Here is a 25,849-nt window from a genome sequence, read left to right on the forward strand (position 1 = left end):
CACAAGGAGAAGGGGATGACAGAGGACGAGATAGTTGGACAGTGTTCTCAAAGCTACTAACATGAGTTTGACCAAACTGCAGGAGGCAGTGGAAGACAGGAGTGCCTGGCGTGCTCTGGTCCATGGGGTCACGAAGAGTCGGACACGACTAAACAACAGCAACAACAAATGCAAGTAATGGGGCCGGAGAAGCCTTATCCTAAGTAAGAGGTTTTGCTACATATTCCTCTAATGAAAGCTTAGCTAACTGATATATTTGCTCCCAGGCAACCTCTGCTTCCTCCATATAACAAAACCTCATCTAGGTGTAATAACAATCTTGGCTAGAGAGCATGCCTAGCCCTGCAATTTGGATCTAGGCTGTTCGGAGTTGGAATCCAACTAGTACCGGGGGGGGGGGGGCAGGGGGCACGGGACACACAGATACCCCATTTCTGAGGTAAGGAGCTGTATCATGTGCTTTGTGTTGCTGTTTTTGTTTGATAATTTGTGCTCCAACGTTTAATTTGTTGCTTTTGTGATTGTGATTTGTAAACTACTGTACTTCAAGCAACTCCCTTGTGAAGCAGAACAGCAGATACGAATTTCTTGAATGAATGAATGAATGTGGATTTGAACATCAAACTGTGAAATGACAATTTGCAGGAAGAGTGTGACAAATGGCAAAAGTTAAAACAGTGAATGTATTGATGCGAAAAGCGCATATATTCCATTGCCACACCCCCCCCCCAGAAGAGGAAAACTTCAACAGTATAAGGAAAATGTGTTATTTGTTCATGCACCTGTTTTCAGTTGGCTGCCTGTTTTGGCTATTCTTTTATTCATGAATCACCATGTAGCAAAAGCACCTGTAAGGATTGCCTGGGAGTAAGTCCCATTGAACTGAATAGGACTTATTTCTGAGCAGACATGCACAGATTTGGGGGGAAGTGTCATTCAGTTATGACTAATGCTGTGTCTTTATAGAATCATAGAATCATAGAGTTGGAAGAGACCACAAGGGCCATCGAGCCCAACCCCCTGCCAAGCAGGAAACACCATCAGAGCACTCCTGACATATGGTTGTCAAGCCTCTGCTTAAAGACCTCCAAAGAAGGAGACTCCACCACACTCCTTGGCAGCAAATTCCACTGTCGAACAGCTCTTACTGTCAGGAAGTTCTTCCTAATGTTTAGGTGGAATCTTCTTTCTTGTAGTTTGGATCCATTGCTCCGTGTCCGCTTCTCTGGAGCAGCAGAAAACAACCTTTCTCCCTCCTCTATGTGACATCCTTTTATATATTTGAACATGGCTATCATATCACCCCTTAACCTCCTCTTCTCCAGTCTTGTGCAAATCTAATATTTCAATATTAAATTTCAGAGGCTGGAAACACTGAACTATTTCCTCTGACTGATGTCGAAATCACTACAATCAGCATAACAGCAGAAATGCCAGTTAGTCATCAAGAAGTACTATAACCAGAAACTGCCTTCCAAGGTCATCACAATTAATTGGTTTTAGAGACAGGGAAACTGTACTCAGCTCTTCATCCAGCCAGGGGGAGTAAATTGAAAAGAGATAGTCATTAAATTTATGTATGTCAAAATAAATGAAGCTATAGCAAGAAACCTGCTTCACCCTTCTTCAGGTACTGCTACTCCGCCTGCAACACACTGGCCAATTTAGCAATGCTTCCTTGTCACTGTATGACTCACCTGTGATTCTATCCAAGAGCCAGTTTTTTATATTATTATTTATCAGGTATTTGATTGTGTTTTGCACCCCCTGCATGGAATTTGCCGGGAGCAGTCTTAGGTGAGAACAGTCACGACCTTACTCAACCTTGAAATTCAGTGCTGATCACAAATAAGCCAGCCTTTGCCTGCCTGTTGCCATCCAGATGTTTTGGGCTACAACTCCCTTCAGCACTGGCCGGTTGGAAACATCTGGAGGGCACTAGGTTGGCGAAAGCTGCAGTAAGGTAAGTGAGTGGATTGGCTTTTCCATGCAAGAACAACCTGACGCGATACGGATCTGAGGGTTGAATTATGCAAACATGGTAGCCTAAGTTAAGGTTTGTTCACTTGGGTCCCATAAGGACTGATTATTTATTTATTTATTATTTTATGCCATAAAATTCATACATAACTTGACTGTAAGAACAAACAGGCAGTAAAATCAAGAAAATTACTTACAGCCCTACATATGAAAGTTAAAAAAAAACTGAAACAGATTTGAATGACCTCAACTTTATTATTCATTTTTTAATTTTTTAAAATTAAATTTGTATACTGCCCTGCATCCATTGATCTCAGGGCACTCCACAAGTTTCTAAGCCTTCCCTTGCGATTGAGGGGGCCTGGGGCCACACACCGTCAACTGAGATGGATCCTTTAAATCCCGGACTGTCCCTGGAAAACAGGGACTCTTAGAGGGTCTGGGGCTTCTACATGATCTGGAGGAAAGATATGGGAAAGTATGCCTGTCAGGCTCCAAGGAATCCGATCCTGCCCACGGTGGCAGCCAAGAAGTAGGTAACCAAGAAGAGTTCTTGCCAAGTCTTTTATTCAATATTCACAGAGATAGACGTCAAAATGCTGTCTCTCTTAGATAATGGCGTTGCTCTGAGTAAAGTCCCATCTTTTCTGTCTCTCCTATTATATGTCATCCCTCCGTCAGCTGATCTGTGCTTTCTGCCTCTGAGCTTTCTGTTCTCCTATTCTCAATGCACGCCTGGTCCTGGGAGAGGGGGCGGCGGTCAGGAATGCTTTCCAAGGACACTGAGCCTGTCAATCGTCTCTCTCCTGGTGCTTCCTCTTCCTCTTGCTCCTCTCCCAATATTTCTCAGCTTCTCCCCTCTGCAGCCTCTGAGCTATGACCTTCTGCAAACCACTGTTCTATATCTACACTGTCCTCCTCTTCTCGGGAAGGTGCAGGAGGGAGGGCGGTCCCCACCATTCCTACTCAATCCAGTCCCTGACAATGCCTGACTTGCATATCTTGGGGGGGGGGTTTGCTGTGACGTTAACATATGATAGTGCTGGAGGTGAAATAGTTAAACAAGTTACCCAATCAGAACCCAGGGGGGTGGAGTCAGAGGGACTATAAAACCAGCTCTGGGAGGAGTTCGTTGGGAGGTTGGTTGGAGTGGGAGTGAATTGGGATAGAGTCTGTGGGTAGGTTGAGTTAGTGTAGCAAAATAAGCTGAGCCAAGAACAGTTAGGAGCTAGGAAGAGAAGCAAATAACTGAGAGGTGGTTTAGTGAGTGAGAGCAGATAGCGGAAGTTATAGGTCTGGATAGGCACCCCATGATTGTAATTGACCAATACCGTTTATGAAACCACGCGCTTGTTAAACTGCAATAAATAAACAGAAGTTTATGTTCCAATTTAACCCTGACTGGACTCAGTATTGTACCAGGTAGGGCCTGGGTGGTGGCAGCGAGAAATAAATTGGTGGCACAGGGATCAATAGACGGTGAAACGTCCGGGGACCCTGTGTGATTGCCACAGTTGGTAACCAATGCAATATTAGAAAAATAAGAGGAGGATGTTCAAGTTCTTATCATATTCAGGGTTTCTGCATGTCCCCTTTTCAAATGTTACACCTCCAGTGTTTAGGCAGTCTGGCTTGCAACCCATATACCTGCTAACCCTAGGAGCAAAAGTAATGAGCCCCGGTGAACTCAGCGGCAGCAGTTGTGTCTAGAATTGCGCTGCCTGTCATTCATGTTGCCTTTCCTTCTGCACCCAGGCAATGTGCCTTCAATCTGAGTTGCTAAAGGAAAGTTGCCATGCATAGGAAATAAGCTCCGGTGCTGTGAAAATGAAGTCTGAGGCTTAAGTATGGAGTCAGCTCCTGCATCTGAATTTCCTCCGATGAGTGAACATAGGTCTCTAGCTGAAAACAGGAGCTAGAGGGGAGCCTTAGCACCTTAACAGCTCAACAGACTGGCTGAGAATAGGAACCATTCCGTAAAATAAAAGGGCGCCTTGTGTAGTTAGCATGTCAGCTTTCAATCATGCCCAGGCGTTAAATCAGAAGGGGTTTTAAGAGGTTTTGTTGCTCAGGTGTGCTGTCTCTAATTGATAAAGATTAATGGGCTAATGTATCAGTCATCAGACAGGATCTGCACACCGCAAAATCGAGAGCAGCTTGAGAAGGAAATGGTGTTAAGAGTCAATAGTTTTAAAAGTCGGCTTACATTTATCGGTGTGAAATTCCCTGGGGACCCTTATTAAAGAAGAGCAATTTAGAGATGGTGTTTGCATCTTAAATTAGATCTAATCCACACTGCGGATGTAACTGGGGCCGGGAAATCAGTGCCAGTGTGGTTTAGAAAGGGGGGGGGGGAGCAAGGCAGCATAATTGTTTCTGACATGAAAGCAGATTTTATGGCGTCTTCCTTTATGGCTTCAGCATTGCACTTGTGAAAGAAGCATGCCTTCATGTGCAGCTGCTAAGGCTACGTGGGGCATTTCCTAGAGCACCACCCCATTGTTTTGCCATTTTACATTGTGCAGTACACACTTAAGAACAAATGGGCTCTTCCTTTCCTTGAGCTGTACCATAGCCCCTTGGGACATGTAGAGAGGAAAAGGCATTTTTAATCCTACTCCCTTGTGGCAGATTCTTAAGTCTGGAACCAGAAAGATTCTCTTTGAGGAAGGTTCTCTAGAATATCATGTTGCATTCAAAAGCATAATTTCCCCCCTCTTTGCTTAAAAGGTTTCATTCTGCCGTCTCTGACGTGTTGTGCCCAAGGCGCCTTCTAGTCAGTAGAATAACGATGTAAAACAACTTATTTTTTTTAAAAAAATGATTTTTAAAAAATAATAATTTATTTCCATATGAGATGTGCAAGGCACCTTTTCATAAACACCGCATGGCATTCAAAATAAATGAGGGCAGGTGAAATAAAGTACTTTTTCATACAGAATATAAAGGGCAAGATTCGATCACAACTTGGATGGCTTTAAAAGAATGTGGACAGTTTCATGGAAGAGAGGTTGTTCTGCTGAAGAAGGCTAGAGAGTGAAACCATGAGTGGGGGTTTTTGTGTGGGAGGACTGTGAGCTCAGTTCTGGTGCTGAAAATAAGTTTTTCCTTAATTCTGTGCCCAAGCCACATATGTTCTGTGCCAGGATTTTTGCATGTGGCTCTGGTGGGTGGGTCCTAGCATTCAAAGCATAGGTGTGCCCACCCCCAATCTAAAACAGCAGTCTTCACCTTTTCAGACCCAGAGATGCACTTTTAACCCCTGCATGCATTTGGGGAACCACTTCTTAAAGTTTTGCCATTTCTATGTCTGCCAGGGTTGATAGAGTTTCTTGGGTAAATTCAGTAGCCTCTGACTATAGCAGGATCATGAGAAAAGGCAGCCTTTTTATTAGCTTCAGAAATGTCCAAAGCAGTCGTCATCTGACCAGATAATCTGTGAAACATTGTACTGCAATGAAATCAATAAGGCAGGCCTGGTATAGGATTGCAGCCTTGTATGGTTACGTAATGTGAACGCTTTCAGAACTTTAGCATTCATTATACTCACTAGCAAAGCTGTGTTATCCGGTTGTGCAGACAGCCTTTTGTCCATGCAAGTACATCATGCAGATTTAAATTAACCTAATGTGTACATTTGGTATGTATCAGCTACCTTGGCACATAGTGAAACTATTAATATTGCATATATTTATTCAGAGTTTTGCAGTGTAGAGAAGTACGTAGAAGAGGCTTTAGAGAGAAAGCAGGGATTCACTGCCTATTATTGCAGTAAATCCCTGCTCTCCCCCTCTCCAGCACATTATTCTGTCCTCTCAGCTGGAGGGTGTAGTGTGATGCCAACTCATTTTCTGCTGCAGCTTCTCCTGCCCCTTTGAGCCAATGTAAATATAGATGATGTCATAAGTGGCAGGATTTAGGAATGTGTTGATACCATCACCTGCCCCCTCTGCAGATAGGAGAATTCTGGAAGCTTAGAGCGTGGGGAGGAATGCCCTTTTCTTTTCCTAAAAATCATTGAAGAATTGTAAATTCTGAACAGAGATGACCAGTTGCACAGTGGAGGTGATCTGTCGGGAGCACAGAAGTCTCACGGCGATTACATCGGCCTGTAATTCTCATGGAGCATTTGCATAACAAACAGAAAAGAAAACGGATTCTATATAACCAGGGTGGGGAACTTGCAGTTCGTGGGCCAAATCAGGCCTCTGCATTTGTCCTGTGAAGCCCTTTCCACAAAACGATATCACAGCAACATAGAATTGTAGAGTTGGAAGGGACCACAAGGATTGAATAGTCTAACCCCCTGCAATGCAGGAATCTCTTGCCCAGTGTGGGGAGTGAACCCACAATCATGAGATTAAGTAGAGACACAGCTGAATTATTGGGCTGGAAAGCAGGACTGAGCTCCCCACATGTCAGTTAGTGGGTGGGGAGTTCACTCCGGCTTGGTTCAGGTGCCTGAGTGCGTTCCCTGCAGGACAACTGCTTCGACTGGACGTACGAGCTGGTTCCTCATGGGAGACCCGCTAGCACACCTGAACCCTGCAGAAAGCAGGATTCAACTCCCTGTGTATCAGCCTATGCCCAGGGAGTTTATTCCTGCTTGGTCACTATCATCCCACCCCTACAGGCTACATTGGACAGGTGGGTGGGACCACTCACCTGTCCATCATCTGACATCATAATGCCATCAGGTGATAGAGAGGCGGGTGGTCCTCTTTACCTGTCAAAATTGGCCTATGGCATGGAGGGAGACACAAATCTGTCCTGCTAAGCCAAAAAGGTTCCCTACCCTTGCTGTAGAAGATGAATCAGGGAAGGACTGTACCTCAGAGATAGCTCAGTGGGTAGAGCATGCAATTCTTAATCTCAGGGCCATGGGTTCGAGTCCCACGTTGGGTGAAATATTCCTGCATTGCAGGGGGTTGGACTAAATCATCCTCGTGGTCGCTTCCAAGTCTATGTTAAAGGTAAAGGGACCCCTGACCATTAGTTCCAGTCGTGGCCGACTCGGGTTACGGCGCTCATCTCGCTTTATTGGCCGAGGGAGCCGGCGTACAGCTTCTGTGTCATGTGGCCAGCATGACTAAGCCGCTTCTGGCGAACCAGGGCAGTGCATGGAAACGCCGTTTACCTTCCCACCGGAGCTCTACCTATTTATCTACTTGCACTTTGACATGCTTTCGAACTGCTAGGTTGGCAGGAGCAGGGACCAAGCAACAGGAGCTCACCCCTGTCATGGGGATTTGAACCGCCAACCTTCTGATCGGCAAGCCCAAGGCTCTGTGGTTTAACCCACAAGGCCACCCGCATCCCTTCCAAGTCTATGTTACTGTGGTTGATTTTATGATTCACTGGCAGATCACTTGCTTTGCATGCAGAAGGCCTGAGATGCAATCCATGGCGTTTCCAGGAAGAGCTGGGATGGACTCCTGCCTGAAACTTTGGGCAGCTGCTATGTCAGTGAAGAGGAGATTGAGCTACATCGACCAAAGGTCTGGTTCAGTATAAGGTAGGAGGACCCTGTGTAGCTAATTGTATTATCGCATATACAGGATCCAGTGATGGAAAAGTGGCAACTTGCAAAATCTGCACCTGCTTCTGTTTATCTCTTCTTGCCACACCGTGGTCTTCGGGGAATACAGAGTGCCTTTCGAAATGCCACCTGGGAATTCACATTTGGGCAAAAACGCACAGCTGTCAAACTGTGACCTGAATGATCCGCAGAACATTTTCAAAGTTTGCACGAAAAAGAAAGGGAAGATGTTGCTGGAAAGTGTTCCGTTTGGCCACATAGTTAATGTGACACCCCCACCAAACACTTCACAATAAATAAGTTTGGAGGATGCTGCAGCTTTGTAATATTCTTGCTTTTGTCTATTAAAGTTTGCTCTGTTATCTTTAAAGGTAAAGATAATGCCCTGACCATTAGGTCCAGTCGTGGACGACTCTGGGGTTGCGGCGCTCATCTCACTTTATTGGCCGAGGGAGCTGGCGTATAGCTTCCGGGTCATGTGGCCAGCATGACTAAGCCGCTTCTGGCGAACCAGAGCAGCACACGGAAACACCGTTTACCTTCCCGTTTACCTATTTATGTACTTGCACTTTGATGTGCTTTCAAACTGCTAGGTTGGCAGGAGCAGGGACCGAGCAACGGGAACTCACCCCGTCGCGGGGATTCGAACTGCCGACCTTCTGATCATCAAGCCCTAGGCTCTGTGGTTTATCCCACAGCACCACCCAGGTCCCTCTGTTATCTTTACTACATCTAAATTACCATAACAATCCCATAGTCCGCAATCCTTATGATTTTTGGGGGGAGGGTGTATGTGTCATAGATGCTTCCTACACAGAATATCCCACATTCAGGGCCTGACATCTCCAGCTACAATTATTGGGTAGGCGCTGACAAGAAAGCCCATTATCTGAGACCCTGGAGAACCTCTGCGGGTCAGAATGGACAATATTGGTTTAGATGGATAAATTGTTGTTGACATCTCTCTCGAGGGAATGTGCCTCCCGGGGTATAAGTTACAGTGGGTTACAGCATGGTGCTGATAATAATGCCAAGGTTGCAGGTTCAAACCCCATAAAGGACAGCCGTATATTCCTGCATTGCAGGAGGTTGGACTCGATCCTCAGGGTCTCTTCCAACTCTACAGTTATATGCTTCTAATATTCACCATCCAGACTGAGCTTTCTTCCTGATTTGCTTGAACACAGCATATGGCATTTTCCCATCTCTTGATAGATTTTTTATTAAATTTTTCCATAATATCTCCAATCATACAATTTTCCAAATCACATATTTTGACTTATTGAACCTCCCTCAACTCCTCTGACAATCATCCGTAATTAAATTTCTATCTTCACATTCCTTAATTATAGTATTGCCTTTAAGTAAAATTTTTCTGTCCTCATTTACATTCTTGCAATATTCCTTATTTTTTCCACAAAGCTTCTTTAAAACACACTAGCGTTGTTTGTTCCTCACATACAGTCTTCAAATATTCTCTGAATTTTCCCCAGTCCTCTAGAAACTTATGGTCTCTTTGAAGTCTGATTTTTCCAGTTAATTTGTCCAGTTCTGCATAGTCTGTTAGTTTTGTTCTCCAAAGTCGGTAGTTCTTCTTGTTTCCATTTTTGGGCCATCAATATTCTCGCTGCTGTTATTGCATACTGAAAGAGTTTACAGTCCCTCTTATTTATTTCATTTTTAGTTATTCCCAGTAAGAAGGTTTCTGGTTTCAGTAAGAAGGCATTTTCCCATCTCTGCCGTATTAAGCAGTTGGTCCCTTACCTTTCTTGCCCTAATCTGGCCACTGTGATCCACGCGACGGTCACCTCCAGGCTGCCCTTGAAGCTGACCCAGAAACTCCAGAGGGTGCAGAATGCTGTGGCGAGGCTCCTTATGGGGTCCTTGCCGTGGGATCACATTCATCCGGTGCTTTACCAACTGCACTGGCTCCTGGTGGAGTACAGGGTCAGGTTTAAGGTGCTGGTTTTGACCTTTAAAGCTCTATGCGGCCTAGGACCCACGTACCTACAGGACCGCCTCTCCTGATATGCCCTGCGGAGGACCTTAAGGTCCACAAATAACAACATTTTGGAGGTCCCAAGTCGCAAGGTGGTTAGGTTGGTCTCAACTAGGGCCAGGGCCTTTTCAGTACTGGCCCCAACTTGGTGGAACGCTCTGTCACAAGAGACTAGGGCCCTGCGGGACTTGACATATTTCCACAGGGCCTGCAAGACAGAGCTGTTCTGCCTGGCCTTTGGTTTGGACTCAGTCTGTCCATTATGCTTCCCTTTTCTTATGGTTTTGACTTTTAAAATGAGGCTGCATTTTAAATTGCATTTTACCTGTATTTTAAATTGTTTTCTTTTTCTTTTTTCTTATTATGTTTTTACTGAAATTTTATTGGTGCTAGCCGCCCCGAGCCCAGCTCTGGCCGGGGAGGGCAGGGTATAAATATAAATTATTATTATTATTATTATTATTAAACCATGCCGTGCTCCCAGAAACAATGCCACACCAAAGACAGTTGGGAGTGGATAGCTCACTGTATGGATTAAGCAGAATCAACGACACCTGAGCGCCCTTGGTTTGTTTGCTGTTGTTGACTTGAATGATAAAAGTTTGCAGTTCTGAGCGCCACCTTGTGGGTGACTTGCCACTGTGTAACACCATACATTACGTAGCTTGCTTGAATCGTATTTGCCTTGCAAGCAACTCAATGGGGCACACCTGCTCTCCTGCTGTGGTGGTGTAGATTTCATAGACTGATGCAGGGAGGAGAGGAATACAACTGGGTGGCAGGATTCTATATTGCATCTTTCCCTCTGTTTCAAGCAGAGCCATATTCAACATTATTTTATCAATACAACTAAGTTGGAAAAAGAAGCAGCGGCAAACCAAAAGCTTGGCAATGATATAATTATGTGCTATAAAGAATGACCAATTTTCAACAAATTAGGTTATCTACCGTTTCTTACACATCCATAAGTCACCAAGTTTTACATACTTATTAATTAATCATGCTTTAGTTGCATACAACTTTGTCTAGAGTTAGGTTACATTTATTTCAGCTGCCGTGATCAAGCAAAGTACAAATGCCATCTCGGTCTTTTCAGTTAATTTTCTTAGGCACCCAGTAATGCCAAATTTTCCATTATTATTTCCTGATAGTAGATTACCAATACTTTATTTTTACATTCAGTTAGATAGCCATGTTGGTCTGACACTGTCAAAATATATTAAAAAATAAAAAGAATTGTCCAGTAGCACCTTAGAGACCAACTAAGTTTGTTCGTGGTATAAGCTGTCGTGTACATGCACACACAAAAGCTTATACCATGAACAAACTTAGTTGGTCTCTAAGGTGCTACTGGATATTTTTAAATTTTTTTAAAAATATATTTCAACATTTATTTTTACAGTGCCCTTGTCATATATTGAGGTCAAAAGGGGAAAAACATATCTAGCGATTTTCAAAGCCACTACTGATTTTCTGCCCTAGTTTACAAAACAATTTAAGTTCTTTTTACTTCTTTAAAAGGTTTGCTATCCAGTTTCCTCCATGTGTGCAAATTGTTTTAAATACTGCTTAGACACACCCTTAATTTGTATTATGTTTCTCTTGCAAGTTTCTCACAAACCTTTTTCTTTTTTAAAAAAACATTTGTATCCAAGCTTTTAGCTACTTAGATTTTATTTGATGTAGGAAAAAGGACACCTCTATCTTTTTTGCCTAAATTATCCTATCCATTTTTCCTTCCGTGTCCAACCCACTGAATCACCTCCCTTTCCTCCAAAAGTTTAAAAAAAGTAATTTCCCCCCTTTCAAAGCACATGTTGAACTGCTAGACTCACATGATCTGTTAAACCTCATCACTCTCTCTATGTCGATTCACATATTTGTCAAGTTTAAAGTGCCCTTTCACCCATGCTCAGCCACAGTAATTGCCACTTAATTAAATTGAATTCCAAATGTATATGCTTCTTAGGAATGGACTGCAGACATTCTGACTCAAAGAACTCTGGGCTGGGACTTCTGTACGCTACAGACTGTGCATCCTGGCAGCAGAAAAATTCAACAACAGAAACAGTAATAATTTTCAACAACAGGGAGAAATCATCATGAAGATATGAAACGGTGGGGTCATGACTTCATTCTGTCGCTTCCAACATTCCTAATTGACTTTAGGTCCTCAGTCATTTCACACCAATTATATTTCCATGACAGGCAGCACCCTTCCATGAGGCCCGGCTGGTGGGAGAAGCAAAAGTTCACAGCAGTGTGTGTGTGTGTGTGTGTGTGTGTGTGTGTGTGTGTGTGTGTAAAACTGTCTTGCTATACTCGATTTTATCTCAGTTCTGTGTTTAGCTTGCAGCGTTCTCTCTCTGTGTGTCCACATGTTGCACAGTTTGTCTTTTGCTTATCCCATAAGCACAGCTAATTTATTTACCAAATGCAGATTGGAAGTCCAAACTGGCAGGCCCATTGAGCTGTCCATTGGTAGCAGTTTCCTTTCTTCTTCCTCCAGGCCTGGGCTGCAGGATCCGTGCAAGAGAGCCTGCGGACCAGCTCTGTGCCCTCACTCACTATCTTCAGAAGAAGGGGACCACGCCGTTCCAATTGATAGCAGCACCCTCCCACTTCGTTCGGATGGCCATCTCCACAGAAGGGAATCGCTTTTCCGCATCGCCGTCCTCCTCACGGTGATTTTCCTCCCAGTGATGAGAATGGGTGTCTGAAAGAAAGAAAGAAAAGAAGCTTGTGTGTATGCTGCTTTGTGCAAAATGGAAGCTTCTGGCATTGGTGTTTTTTCACGCCTCTCAACCTCTCCTGTGCTTCAGCTGTCTGCTTTTAGGCAGTTGGCAGAGGACATGCATTGCATGCCAAAGCCCCCAAATGCAATTCCTGGAGTCTTTCACACAGGGCTGGAAGAGACTCCTGCCTGAAACCCTGAGACCCACTGCCAGTCAGTGTAGGCATTAAAAAAGGTAAAGGACCCCTGACAGTTAAGTCCAGTCGCGAACGATTCTGAGGTTGCGGTGTTCATCTCACTTTACTGGCTGAGGGAGCCAACGTTTTTCCGCAGACAGCAACGGGAGCTCCCCCCTGGCGGGGATTCGAACCGCCGAGCTTTCGATCGGCAAGCCCTAGGCTCAGTGGTTTAGACCACAGCGCCACCTGCGTTCCAGTGTAGACATTACTGATATATTATATGGCAGCGTCCTGTGGATCAGGCCCCATATGCTCCTGCAGCTTCCTTTCTAGGACACAATGGGGTTAAAAACGCAATCTCAAAATAAGGGCAAATTGCCCAAAGATGGCTTTGGGGAGGGGGCTTTTGTGGGGGGAATGAGGCAGGAGAAAATGGTTATACCCCGCTTTCCCTGTTCCGCAGACCCAATCTGGATCAGGGCCTGCAGCTTAAAAAAACACACAAAACCCCTACATACCAGGTCCTAGCTTGACTCCCTAACCACTACACCACACTGGGACTCAAAACATATCCTTATGTGTTATAGCCCTCCCTTCCTCCCAAAGGAGCCCAGGGTGGCAAACCACAAGTGATAAAACATCTGAAAAACATAGAGGCTTTCTTGACATTCAATGGTCACCGAGTGCTTAGTAAAAAGAAGAAGAAGAGGAACTGGGCTCTTAATGGATTATGTAGCTTAAAAAATGATTGGGGGTATTTTCTCCCCTACTGAGAATGCTTTCAGAATTTCCCCCAGGGACTGTACTTCTCCTCTTTCCTAATTGCTGGAGTCTCCTTTCAGATCTGCTCTCAGAGTTGCCCCCCCCCTCTCTTATTGTGCTGTTTACTGTTGCTTGTATGGGTGTTTTCATAAGGTCTGCTTATCTAAAGAACATTTTAGTTTAGAATGTATTGTTAATGTAGCACAGGATGCAAATGTATGCCAGTTTAAAACTCAGAAGGTGCAGGCAAGGCCACAGAACTTTTTTTTGTTAAATATAGATATATATTTGATCCATGGAAAACACACCAAAATGGATTCAAGTATCACTTGTGGGGAAAAAAGGCACTGATGGACATATAAAATTGAAGAGATGTCAGGAGTGTTCATTTGAAAAGTTCTCTTTCAGCAAAGGTAAGTGCCGACCTATTGTTAGATGCACTGTTGTCTTCTGCGAGGGCTGTCCATTATAAAAATACAAATCAAAGAGGTGTTCCATTTTCCAGTCGGACAAGAGCAGCCTGTTAGTGCTGAAAAGGACACTGTATGTTCCACTGATGTTGCACAACCAAACAGGCAATTTAGGAGTTTTCAGCATGCTGCCAACCTAGGGAGGGGAGGGCATAGTTCATTCACAGTCTCATGGTGCGGCAAGGCATTAAAAAGAAAACACAGAGCCCCCAAACAAAACCAACATTTTCATCTGTTTCAAAAAACTTCCTCCCATGTAGGCATCAAATAAAAATAAGAGCATGGTCCAGCTGATAACAGAAAACGACTGGCTGCTAGGAATTTGCAACACACAAAAAGCTTACATACCAGGTCCTAGCTTGACTCTCTAACCACTACACCACACTGGGACCCAAACATATCCTTATGTGTTATATCCCTCCCTTCCTCCCAAAGGAGCCCAGGTAAAGCATGCTTCTTCAAACACATTGCTAATGTTACGTGTAGTTTGGCCCTGTAGCTCAAATGCTTACCTGCACCGAAAAGACCTATGCACCGATTTGCATGTTTACCTTACCTGTGGGAATCTGTAATGTTCCACTTCTTCCTTGCTCCAGTGTAAATAGCCCACCTCACTGCGGGACAAGACGCCATGCAGCTGCTTTTGCACATTGCCTTCCGCCTCAAGTTTCTGGAACCCATTAAACACGTGTGGACAAGCTCTGCCTGTTAAGATGATGTTCAGAATGGCCTAAAGGAGAAAACCACCCAGATCATGCTTTCAGGTGGAGAATCAGAAGCTGACCTCAAGAGCGGCTTGTTCCTCAGTGTTCAGCAATCATAGAATTGCAGAGTTGGAAGGGACCAGGAGGGTCATCTGGTCCAACCTCCTGCCATGCAGGAAACTTTTTGCCTAACGTGGGATTCGAACCCGTGACCCTAAGGTTAAGAATCTCATGCTCTACCAACTGAGCCATTCTGGGAAGGAGAGGCAATGGGAGACACTCTTGGGATATAATAATAGAAACATAGAATGGTAGAGCTGGAAGGGAACTCCCCCCCACCCAATGGTCGTCTAGCCGAACTCCCTGCAATTCAGAAATCTCAGCTAAAGCATCCATAACAGGTGGCCATCCAACCTCTGCTTAAAAACCTCCAATGAAGGAGAGCCCACAAACTCCTGAGGGGGACGGTTCCACTGTGGAACAGCTCTTACTGTTGGAAAGTTCTTACCGATGTTTAGTCAGAATGTTCTGCACTCCCTCCATTGAAGGTGTAAGCAGGTATACAATAAACCATATATCTTAAAGCAGGCATCCCCAACCTTCGGCCCTCCAGATGTTTTGGACTACAGTTCCCATCATCCCTGACCACTGGTCCTGTTAGCTAGGGATCATGGGAGTTGTAGGCCAAAACATCTGGAGGGCCACAGGTTGGGGGTGCCTGTCTCAAAGACACTAGCTGTGCTGGTGCTGGGGGCTAACAGAGAGGCGAGGTCCGAGTCCAGTTCGAGTTTGATGGTGCGGTATGGAGGCTGTCCGTTAAAGCTGTAGCTGGGTCCAAGGCAGGGAGTCGGGTGGGGTCAGGAACTCTGGCAGAAGAGCAGGACAGGGTGCAGGCAGGAACAGGCTAGCAACAACATTGCTCCCGCAACCTGGGACTGGGGCTGACTGGCTTTTATCTGCCCCGAGGCATAGGGCAGCCCCGGTCCACAGGTGACTCGCCTCTCCTGGCCTGGAGGTGAGCACTCCTCCTGCAGGAACGGAGTTCCCTCCGCCTCTCTGCCCTGAGCCTCTGTAGCTCAGGAGAGGTTGGAGGGTTACCGGACCCAGAGGCAACCTCCTCTTCCTCTGACGGGGCTGAGAGTGGAGCACCTGCAGGCAATGGGTCCTCCATCACCTCAGGGGCCAGAGCAGACTCAGCTGGTGCCTGCAGCTGAGGATCCAGCACAGGTGAGGACCCTTCAGGCTCAGGCCCCAGCCCCAGCTCAGCTGGTTCTGGAGGCGGGGACTCCTGTGCAGGCTGGGATTCCTCAGGTTCAGCCTCTGAGTCCGAATCCCAGGCCATCACACCAGCTTCCATTGTGCTTTGATTTCCCCAACAGAACCAGAACCCTGGTGAAATATACTCAGAGTCGCAAAGTGATTTCATGCTCTTTATTCAGCTCATAGTGGTGAGGAGGAATGAATGAATGTCCCCTCAAAGTATCTGCTTTATATACATTATTTACACAATGGGCTGCACATGATTGGCTAATTCCAGAATTCTACTGTAAGCCAATCAGGTTGTGGATTCACTTCTATCTGGAGCATGATTGGGTAGTTCCTGCCAACCAATCATACTGCTGCATTGTTCTAGGACCAATCAGACTGCTGCATTCTGAATCCTATTGTTCTAGGACCAATCAGACTGCTGCCTTTTGGATCCTATTGTTCTAGGACTAATCAGACTGCTGCCTTTTGGATCCTATTCAACTCAGTACATAACACCTGGCTAAGTGCCTGGAACCCCCTGGAATATTGCTACCGATAGACAGAGGCAGAGCAAGGTGGGTGCGGTGGGTGCAGCGTGCCCCGGGTGACATCCCTGGGGGGGTGACATTGCCCCCGCCCCCGGGATGCTCGCCGTGGGCGGCACACCCCTGGGATGCTTGCCCCACCCCCTGGGACACTAGCCCCGCCCCCAAGTCACGCTGCTCTGGGTCACAGAGCAGCTAGCTCCACCTCTGCTGCTAGGCAGAAACTGGGCGTGGCGCACAGCCTTCACAACATTACTTAAAGAAAATAAAGTCCAATAGTGATGCCTCGTGCAGGGAGATGCAGCCCATGGCGTTCCCACAGTGACAGTGGCAAAGTTAGCAGAGCCAGAATAACAGTGGCAAGAAATTGGAAGAATGAAATCTAACCAACGATTACAGAGTGGCAAATTCTTATGATAGAATACCTGCAACTAGCAAAATTGACTGGAAAAATTAGAGCAGTGCCAAACCAGAAGGTTTATAGGGAATGCAAAATATTCAAAGAATATTTAAAAACGTATTGTACGAACAATAAAATACTTGCAGAAATAGAGTGATACTGTTAACCAAGAATTACATGAAATATAATAGTGGAATATATATATATATATATATATATATATATATATATATATATATATATATAATATATATAATATGTGCAAGGAATACAGATAATATAAGTAGTATAATGAGAATTATTGGAAGTTATACATTTTAAGCTGTCATGTAAGTGTAGTATATTGTATTTGTTTATGTTTGTTTCTTTATCTTTTCTTATTTCGTTTCTATTCATTTGTATCATTTTCTGTTTTCTATGTTATGTAACTTGTGTATATTTGTCTATGTGAAAATTAATAAAGATTTTCTTTTTTTAAAAAAAGCAGAGTCCTGGGTTAGCAACAGTGGCAGCCTCGCAGCGCCACTGCCACTCTGACTGCCCCACCACAGCCTCCCTCTGATTCCATCTCCATCCCAATGAGCACAACACCACTGCTGGGAGAACATGGCAGCTTACACCCACCCACCCCCACGAGCCAGGTGCCCCCCCGATACACCTACTTGTTTGCAGATGAAGCTTCCAAGCCTGCATTGCAACAGATGAGTTGTGGTACAGTCAAGGTCTTTTTGCAGCCTACCCAACCAAAGCACAAAGACAAAATTAGCGTTCCCTATTGTTGCTCGGTGCTGTGAGTCACTCTTCACTGTCAACCTGCTTGCCAGAGTTTTGCTAACAGAACGCCAGACTCCGATTTCAGGTGGATCCCCCTCTCCCGCCGCAGCCCCAAAGTTTTGTAGGTTCCCCTGAAAATCTGGAGAGGCTTTTTGAGGTGGGGTGGCGGAGATACCCTGCATGAGTTTTCCACCCGCTTGGACAGCTTTGGATACAACCTTACAGTCTCAGGGATGGAAGAGCAGGGATCATAGAATGATAGAATTGTAGAGTTGGAAGGGGCTACAAGGGGTCATCTAGTCCAACCCCCTGTAATGCAGAAATCTTTCACCCAACATGGAGCACGAACCCACAACCCAGAGATTAAGAGCCTCATGCTCTACCAACTGAACTATCCCAGGATGACTACAGGGATGCATTTGAATATGCTATACCCAGCTGTTGTGGGAGGGCAGGGAAGCAATGGATGATGTTCTCATAGTGTTCCCACAGCACAGGATGGGTTTGACAATCAGTGTGGTGTAGTGGTTATAGCAGGGGCCACGAATCTTTTTCGGGGCCCATAGGCCAATTTGGACTTTCAATTAAATGGTGTGGGCAGCACCAGCCCGTCTGTTTACTAGTCTCCACCCTGCCTAACAGAAGAAAACAAGAAAGAAGGCACGCAGGGACACTTTGCTTTTCCAAGAGTTGAGGTCAACATCATATCTAGTACTATTAAAGCAGATCCTCTTGAGTATGTATGATTTTATACGCGGTCCCCCCAAAAGCACTGCCAAATGAAAGTTTGCATGGGTATACTGCACAGTAAGAATGACAGATCCAATGCTTGTGAGTCACACAGAAATATCAATTGTAGAATTGTAGAGTTGGAAGGGACCCAAAGACTCATTTAGTCCAACCCCCTGCAGTAGATTGAACATGCCTGGTCTCAAAATGAACGAGCTTCTCTCAGTTCCATCAGTCTTCCCTCCATTGTGTCCCAATCCTATTAACTTCTAATATCTCCTCCAGAAATAAGGCTTTGTGCAAATGTTCACTTTGTAGCTTTGAACCACCCCGTGAATTCTCCTTAAGTTTTGAGCCTTATACCAACTTCGTTCTAAAACTTTATGCTCTGGTTGTTGTTGTTTAGTCGTTTAGTCATGTCCAACTCTTCGTGACCCCATGGACCAGGGCACGCCAGGCACTCCTGTCTTCCACTGCCTCCTGCAGCTTGGTCAAACTCATGTTGATAGCTTCGAGAACACTGTCCAACCATCTCGTCCTCTGTCGTCCCCTTCTCCTTGTGCCCTCCATCTTTCCTAACATCAGGGTCTTTTCCAGGGAGTCTTCTCTTCTCATGAGGTGGCCAAAGTATTGGAGCCTCAGCTTCAGGATCTGCCCTTCCAGTGAGCACTCAGGGCTGATTTCCTTCAGAATGGATAGGTTTGATCTTCTTGCAGTCCATGGGACTCTCAAGAGTCTCTTCCAGCACCAGAATTCAAAAGCATCAATTCTTCGGCGATCAGCCTTCTTTATGGTCCAGCTCTCACTGCTTTTAAGATGCTGCTTTTAAGATGCTGATGATGTCTCTGCTTTTAAGATGCTGTCTAGGTTTGTCATTGCTTTTCTCCCAAGAAGCAGGCGTCTTTTAATTTCGTGACTGCTGTCACCATCTGTAGTGATCATGGAACCCAAGAAAGTAAAATCTCTCACTGCCTCAATTTCTTCCCCTTCTATTTGCCAGGAGGTGATGGGACCAGTGGCCATGACCTAAGTTTTTTTGATGTTGAGCTTCAGACCATATTTTGCGCTCTCCTCTTTCACCCTCATTAAAAGGTTCTTTAATTCCTCCTCACTTTCTGCCATCAAGGTTGTGTCATCAGCATATCTGAGGTTGTTGATATTTCTTCCAGCAATCTTAATTCCTGCTTGGGATTCATCCAATCCAGCATTGTAAGGGTCCAGCTGCCCTGCCGCTGGTGACAAAATATTTTTTTTAAAGTAAAGTAACACTACAAAGATGGCAACTACAATACAGCAGCGGTGAGAAAACCTCTTTAAAATTTTAAGTTGCTACCTACATAAGCTAAACAAGCTAATAATTAGTTGAACTGAAGACGGTAACTGCAGAATAATCCAGAGGGGGGAACTTACTATACTCAGTATAGTAAGTCTATACTCAGACTTACAGCTGTCCAAAGTTTAGGCCTCCCTGGCCTTGGCTGTCAAGAGGAATTTATTCAGCATTCTTTGATGATAAAGCCGACAGTAGTCAAAACACACCCCAGCCACCCAAGCATCTTTAGCTTCAACTACTAATGCTGATAAGACATTGCAGGATGTTCAGTCCACTCAAACACAACAATAATGTTGCAAGACAAACCCTATGCTTTATTAAGCTGGCTGCTCTGTAATTTCCAGTCACCCCTCTTCTTCTTCTTCTTCTTCTTCTTCTTCTTCTTCTTCTTCTTCTTCTTCTTCTTCTGCGATCACTCATAGCCGAGTAAGATTGTCTCCCATAAACACGGTTTTAACAGTGAGTCTGTGACTGTGGAGGCAATTCTGGGTCTACACATCCTTCTACAGTGGGGTTTTTGGGCGGGAGTTGATCATGGTGAGGGTTTGCCAAGCGTTCCTTCCTCTTAGCACGTTTCTCCCTTTTTGTCCTGACTTTGCATGTCTTCGAAGCCCATGACACATTTGGTAGAGGCTGTTCTCCAATTGGAGCGCTCGCAGGCCAGTGTTTCCCAGTTGTTGGAGTTTATAATACATTTTTTTAGATTTGCCTTGAGAGAGTCTTTAAAACGCGTGGCTCAGGCGCGCTGCAGGCCCCGCGGTGAGTGCCACCCGCCATTTTGTCACCCCTCTCAGTGGTGACACCTGGGGCAGCTTGCCCCCACTGCCCCCTTCCTCCACCCCTGGGATCAGGGACTTGGGAACTGTAGATCCTTAGCACAGGAAATCTTAGAAACTAGTGTCCAAGAAGCTGCTTTGCTGACATCGCCTGCACAACGAGGGCAGTTGCCTGCTGGTATCTGCCATAATGATAATAACTTTATAGAACAACTTAATGTGGAGATTATTAATAACCACATACAAAAAAATAATAGTAGAAGAAAATATAGCAATGAAAGGATTAATATCATCTCTGTATATATCAACTATAGAGGCATATTTCCCTCCCCAGAATAATATAATGGTGGGAATCAGATTGGGATTTAGAAATTGAGGAAGAGGCATGGAATGGGCTGTGGATCAAAGCCCTGTATAAATTATTTCGGAAATGACAAGAGAAAGGGCCCTCAAAATCGCAAATTGCTGGTATTTAACACCTAGAAGTCTAACTTATATAAAACCCAACAGCTCCCCTATGTGTTGGAGAGGGTGTCCCACTATTGGGACAAACAGACATACATGGTGGGAGTGTTCAAAAATAAAAAAATTCTGGGAAAATGTCTTTGCAGAGATATCTTTGATTACAAGGCAGATAGTTCCTATGTCCCCAGGATTGGCATTGCTTAATTTGTACAGTCAGGACTCGCCAAGAATTAGAAATAAAGTTCTTATAACCCAGTTATTGACTGCGGCGAGAACGACCATAGTCAGAACATGAAAAACATTGCAACTGTTGACCATGGATAAGTGGTATGAAGTGGTCTGGCAGACAGCTTTGTTGGAAGAGCTAACATGGAAATTGCAGGTAGCAAGAGACCAAAAGAAAAACAATAACTTCTACGCTGTTTCATTGAACACACGGTTAGTGAGGCACATGGGGGAGTAGTGTTTGGGGTGGGTAACATAGTTTGGAATACTTGAAGTATACATTTGAACCTTTCAAATTGTTGCAGATATAATGTATCCCTTCCTTTTAATGAGGTTGGAGCACACGACGTGTTATTTTATGGTTTTTATGATCATGAGAATGTTTGAAATATATGCTGTGGCAAATAAACTATTCTTAAATTTAAAAAAGATAAGAAGAAGGAAAGGATGACGCAGTGACTTATTGCTTAATTTAAATCTAGGTATTGATAAAGCAGGGGAACATTTTTGTTACCTTTCAAATGTCCTTGAGAAAAGCAAGCTGTACAGAAATAGAATCACTCCATGACTTCCTTCACAGTTCAGCTGATGAGAAGAGAAGGATGAATGTTACTCAGGTCAGCATCAGATTCAGGGCAGTGCAGGTAGTTTCCTCACACAGGGCACCAAGCCGAGGGGGTGCACAACAACAACAACAACAAAACAATACCCTATTTATACAGGCAGCTACTGAGAAGATCCATAAAAAACAACTGTACCCAAATGAATTATTATGGAAATAAGAACTGGGGGGGGGGCTTTTGTCTTTGCTCAAGCCCCATATTACCAAAGTCCACCACTGCTCAGGTTCATGTTGACACACATCCTCAGAGCCTCCCCTTGATTTCTGGTGTTCAGGCTGTGAGTGCTATTGCTTATTTAGCCAGAATGGCACCACACACAAAAGAAAGACATTAGCTGGGAAGGGGCCATAGCTCAGTGGGAGAGCACCTGTGTTGCATGCAGAAGGTCCTGGGTTCAAACCCTGGGATCTCCAGGCAGGGCTGGAAAAAAGACTCCTGCTTGGAACCCTGGAAGGCTGCTGCCAATCAGTGTACACAATACTGAGGTAGATGAAGCAATGGTCTGACGCAGGTTAAGGCAGCTTTCTAGGTTTCTGTGTTTGGGGAACCCCCAAGGATTTTCAGTGCAGAAAATACGTACAGGCAAGGGGGACACACCCAAGTGCAGAACCCCAGTCCAGATAATATGTACAGGCAAAGGGGGAAAAAGCCCAAGCCCAATAAGCACTGAGCATGCTCAATGGCCACGGAATGCTGACTGACAATTGTGGGGAAGAGAACAGAAAACAGGGGAAATAGAAGGGAGGGACTGTTGTTATTTTCACCCCTCCCATTGACAGAATCTCTTGATCTGATGTTTTGAGAAAGGAGTGGGTGGAAAATGCTCTTCTACTCCTGACTGGTTGCCTGACTCTGTGTGTGGAGAGAGTCTTATCTATGTAGTGACTAGATGGCTGAGTGGGAGACTCATGCAAGCCAGTAGTTCATTAGTTTGTAGCAGCTATTAGAAATAAAATATGCTTCACAGCTAGCTTCTGCGTTATTTATACTCTGCATGAGTCTGGTGCTCACAATGCACAGTTGTGGGTCCAGGGCACTGCGACCTGCTTTCCAGGATTGGAAGGTCTCTGAAAGTGCTCCAGTCACCTAGCCCAGTTGGGGCAGAACCAGTTATTGAGCCCAGTCACTGCACATCGGTTGAAAGGCGTACAGTGGTACCTCGGGTTAAGTACTTAATTCGTTCCGGAGGTCTGTACTTAACCTGAAACTGTTCTTAACCTGAAGCACCACTTTAGCTAATGGGGCCTCCTGCTGCCGCCGCGCCGCCAGAGCCCAATTTCTGTTCTTATCCTGAAGCAAAGTTCTTAACCTGAAGCACTATTTCTGGCTTAGTGGAGTGTGTAACCTGAAGCGTATGTAACCTGAAGCGTATGTAACCCGAGGTACTACTGTACTGACATCGACTGGCTTCCTAAACAGCAGCACTCCATGCTGCAACAGTTTGTTGCAGGTCCCACCTGCTGTACCTATCTGTGATGACTGAGATGAGGAAAAGAACATTGTGCTAAATGCACGAGGCAATTCAAAATGCAGTCGAGGTTTATTAGCCAAAAGTTGAATCAGAACAAAAGATAGATCCATTTTACAACATTGCATAATAAGACAAGCAAGACTGCAGCCCCATTTACAGTCATCTGAGAGTACATCTACTGAAGAATGAGATTCAGAACAATTTTTGAATCTTTGGATCTAGAACTGTGAGGGGAGAGACTTCATCAGGCAAGGCGTTCTTCCACCTGCCTTGCCCCACCCTCCAGTCTCTGCTTCTCGATTTGTATTGTATTATTTTCTGCACTGTGACTTGCCGTTGTTTTATTGATTACGGTTTGGAAATTATTTATTATAATTGTTAAGAGTGGATGTGTTTAATTTTAATATGCTGGTATTTGATATTATTCTATGCTATTCTAATGGATTGTTGAATATTACTTTATTTTATACAAGTTGCTTATTTTAAAGTTATGTTTTATTATCACATTTTTGTATTGGATTAGATTGTTCTAAGGTGTACATTCTTTGTTTCTTCAGCTTGTAAACTGCCTTGGGTGTTGTGAAATAGAAAGACGGTATACAAATTAAAAGTGAAATGAAAAAATGAAATGAAATAATCCCCACTGAACACAGTGGTGCACTAAGGTACGAGCAAACAGGCATGTGTGCAGTTCCACCTGTAGGTACTGTTAAAAGCCACATAAAACTTGGCCACAAGTACACATTTGTAAAGACGCTGCATACCCCCCCCCCGAACTTACACAGTGTATGTGATCGCAGAGGAACTGCTGAGCTGTTTCCTTCTCAAAAAAGTCAAACAGCTGAACCTGCAAAATGATCATTAAGAATTCCATCAACACAGGAATAAAATTTTGGAAAACTGGTCAGGTGGCGCAGTAATTACATCATTCATCTCTATTACACATGAGCACAGTTTAGCCTAAATTAAATTTTGTCCTGAACAGACTTTTCCATATACATGAGCTCTGTGAAGACGACTCTGACTGCTTCGCTTTCAGCCTAGGCTCTGTGCTCTCCAGCTCCCTTACTGCACAGAGATAATGAAGCATTAGAACATGGGTAGGCAAACTAAGGCCCGGGGGCTGGATCCGGCCCAATCGCCTTCTAAATCCGGTCCGCGGACGGTCTGGGAATCAGTGTGTTTTTACATGAGTAGAATGTGTGCTTTTATTTAAAATGCATCTCTGGGTTATTTGTGGGGCACAGGAATTCGTTCATTCCCCCCCCCCCAAAAAATATAGTCTGGCCCCCATAAGGTCTGAGGGACAGTGGACCAGCCCCCTGCTGAAAATTTTTGCTGACCCCTGCATTAGAACCAGGCAGTACCTGTGTGTATCTGCACCTGAGTTCTCTTTGACCTTCTAGTGTCATCCAGAGATAGAGCGGGGTGCAGGGATGGATGGATGGCGGAATAAGGGTCAAGGCAGCCATATTCAAAGCTGGCAAATATGAAACATACCAATGCGGCAGGAGACAAGGCAGTCCTCACTTCTCCTGCCCGTCCCTCCCAGGTCCTGTCATCTCTTCTCCTCCCCTGACTGCCTTGGAGCTCCAGATAATTACAGCAAGTTGGGAAGGAGGGGTGGATGACAGAAGGAGAGCCCTGGTGTTCCAAATGGATGTTCATCACATCTGGTAGCGAATTTGGTGCCAGTACCTCCTTTTGTCTGTGCCGAATCTCCCACTGTTCAGCTTCATTGGATGACTCCAGGGTCTGGTATCTTGAGAGAGGGAGCTTTCCCCCTTTTTACTTTCTCTATTCTTACTCATGCCCTAGCCATCATACTTCCTCAAAGAGTTGCTTCAGTCCCCTAAGAATGTTGGCTTCCCCTAGTGCAGGTTGGTCTAGCAGGGCAAATGGCGCACTGCCCCTCCATCTTCAGCTTGCTCTTAGCCAGCCTGCACCTCTCTGCCTCCATACTAGTAGCCAATCCAGACACTTCCTATCAGCTTTGTTATGTACTGAGTTGAATAGGATCCAAAATGCAGCAGTCTGATTGGTCCTAGAACAATAGGATTCAGAATGCAGCAGGCTGATTGGTCCACAGGAGCCACCCAATCCAGCTCCAGGTGGAAGTGAATCCGCAACCTGATTGGCCTACAGGAGAATTCCGGAATTAGCCAAACACGTGGGGCCCATTGTGTAAATAATGTATATAAAGCAGACATTCTGGGGGAACTTCCATTCCTCCTCACTACTATGAGCTGAATAAAGAGCATGAAATCCACTCTCGACTCTGACTATATTTCAAGCTTCTTCCTCCTTAAACAACAGGGAGGAGGATGGGGACAAAACCAATAATCAGCTGTTTGCACCTGTCATCAGCTCTGCTTTTACCTGTTGCTGGGTGACCTACCAGTCCCAATGGGTACCAGCTGGTCTCCCCTTCCTCCACTCTTGCAGGCCCACAATATTCTCTTTAGGATGTGGCAACCAGAACCGTACACAGGATTCCAACTGTGGTAGGTCCATAGATTTCTAGAAAGGCATGACAATGCTGGTAGTTGCATTAAAAAAAAAAGTCCTTTCCTAATTTGCCTATTCCACAGCTGCCACATTCTAGGGGTGCCATATTATAGGAGGGATTCGGGTGCATTCTGGGAAATTTAGATTTTCACAATAGAAGTGCTCTGTTGCCCAAGCACAATGAAAAAAAAATCTTTTCATGGTTAGGAAAGTAACAGAGAAATGCACTGAGAGGTTTGGAATGAATAAATGATAAACAGGAAGACATATGAAGACCCTGAAGCCAAGTCAGGGTGAATTCAGGATGAATGCTCATTGTTGTATAATCTCCCTGCAAACAAATACTAACAAATGCTCAGTAAAGACTGAGTAGAATTTCAGCTGC

The 25,849-nt window shown here is 44.8% G+C and overlaps 1 protein-coding gene across 1 annotated transcript in view; it reads right to left on the reverse strand.

Annotated features, from left to right (window-relative positions):
• Window positions 1–10,913: 10,913 nt before the first annotated feature.
• MINDY4B (MINDY family member 4B) overlaps window positions 10,914–25,849 on the reverse strand; it is a 28,485-nt gene continuing 13,549 nt past the window's right edge. The window contains exons 7-12 of the mRNA XM_053387468.1: window positions 23,738–23,803; window positions 21,377–21,447; window positions 17,223–17,295; window positions 14,220–14,393; window positions 13,619–13,799; window positions 10,914–12,234 (exon numbers count right to left, since the gene is read on the reverse strand). Coding sequence (XP_053243443.1) covers window positions 12,092–12,234; window positions 13,619–13,799; window positions 14,220–14,393; window positions 17,223–17,295; window positions 21,377–21,447; window positions 23,738–23,803 — 708 coding nt within the window. The 3' untranslated portion in view covers window positions 10,914–12,091. The remainder of the gene's footprint in view (window positions 12,235–13,618; window positions 13,800–14,219; window positions 14,394–17,222; window positions 17,296–21,376; window positions 21,448–23,737; window positions 23,804–25,849) is intronic.

This window comes from Podarcis raffonei, chromosome 5, assembly GCF_027172205.1.
Source record: "Podarcis raffonei isolate rPodRaf1 chromosome 5, rPodRaf1.pri, whole genome shotgun sequence".
Lineage (NCBI taxonomy): Eukaryota > Metazoa > Chordata > Lepidosauria > Squamata > Lacertidae > Podarcis > Podarcis raffonei.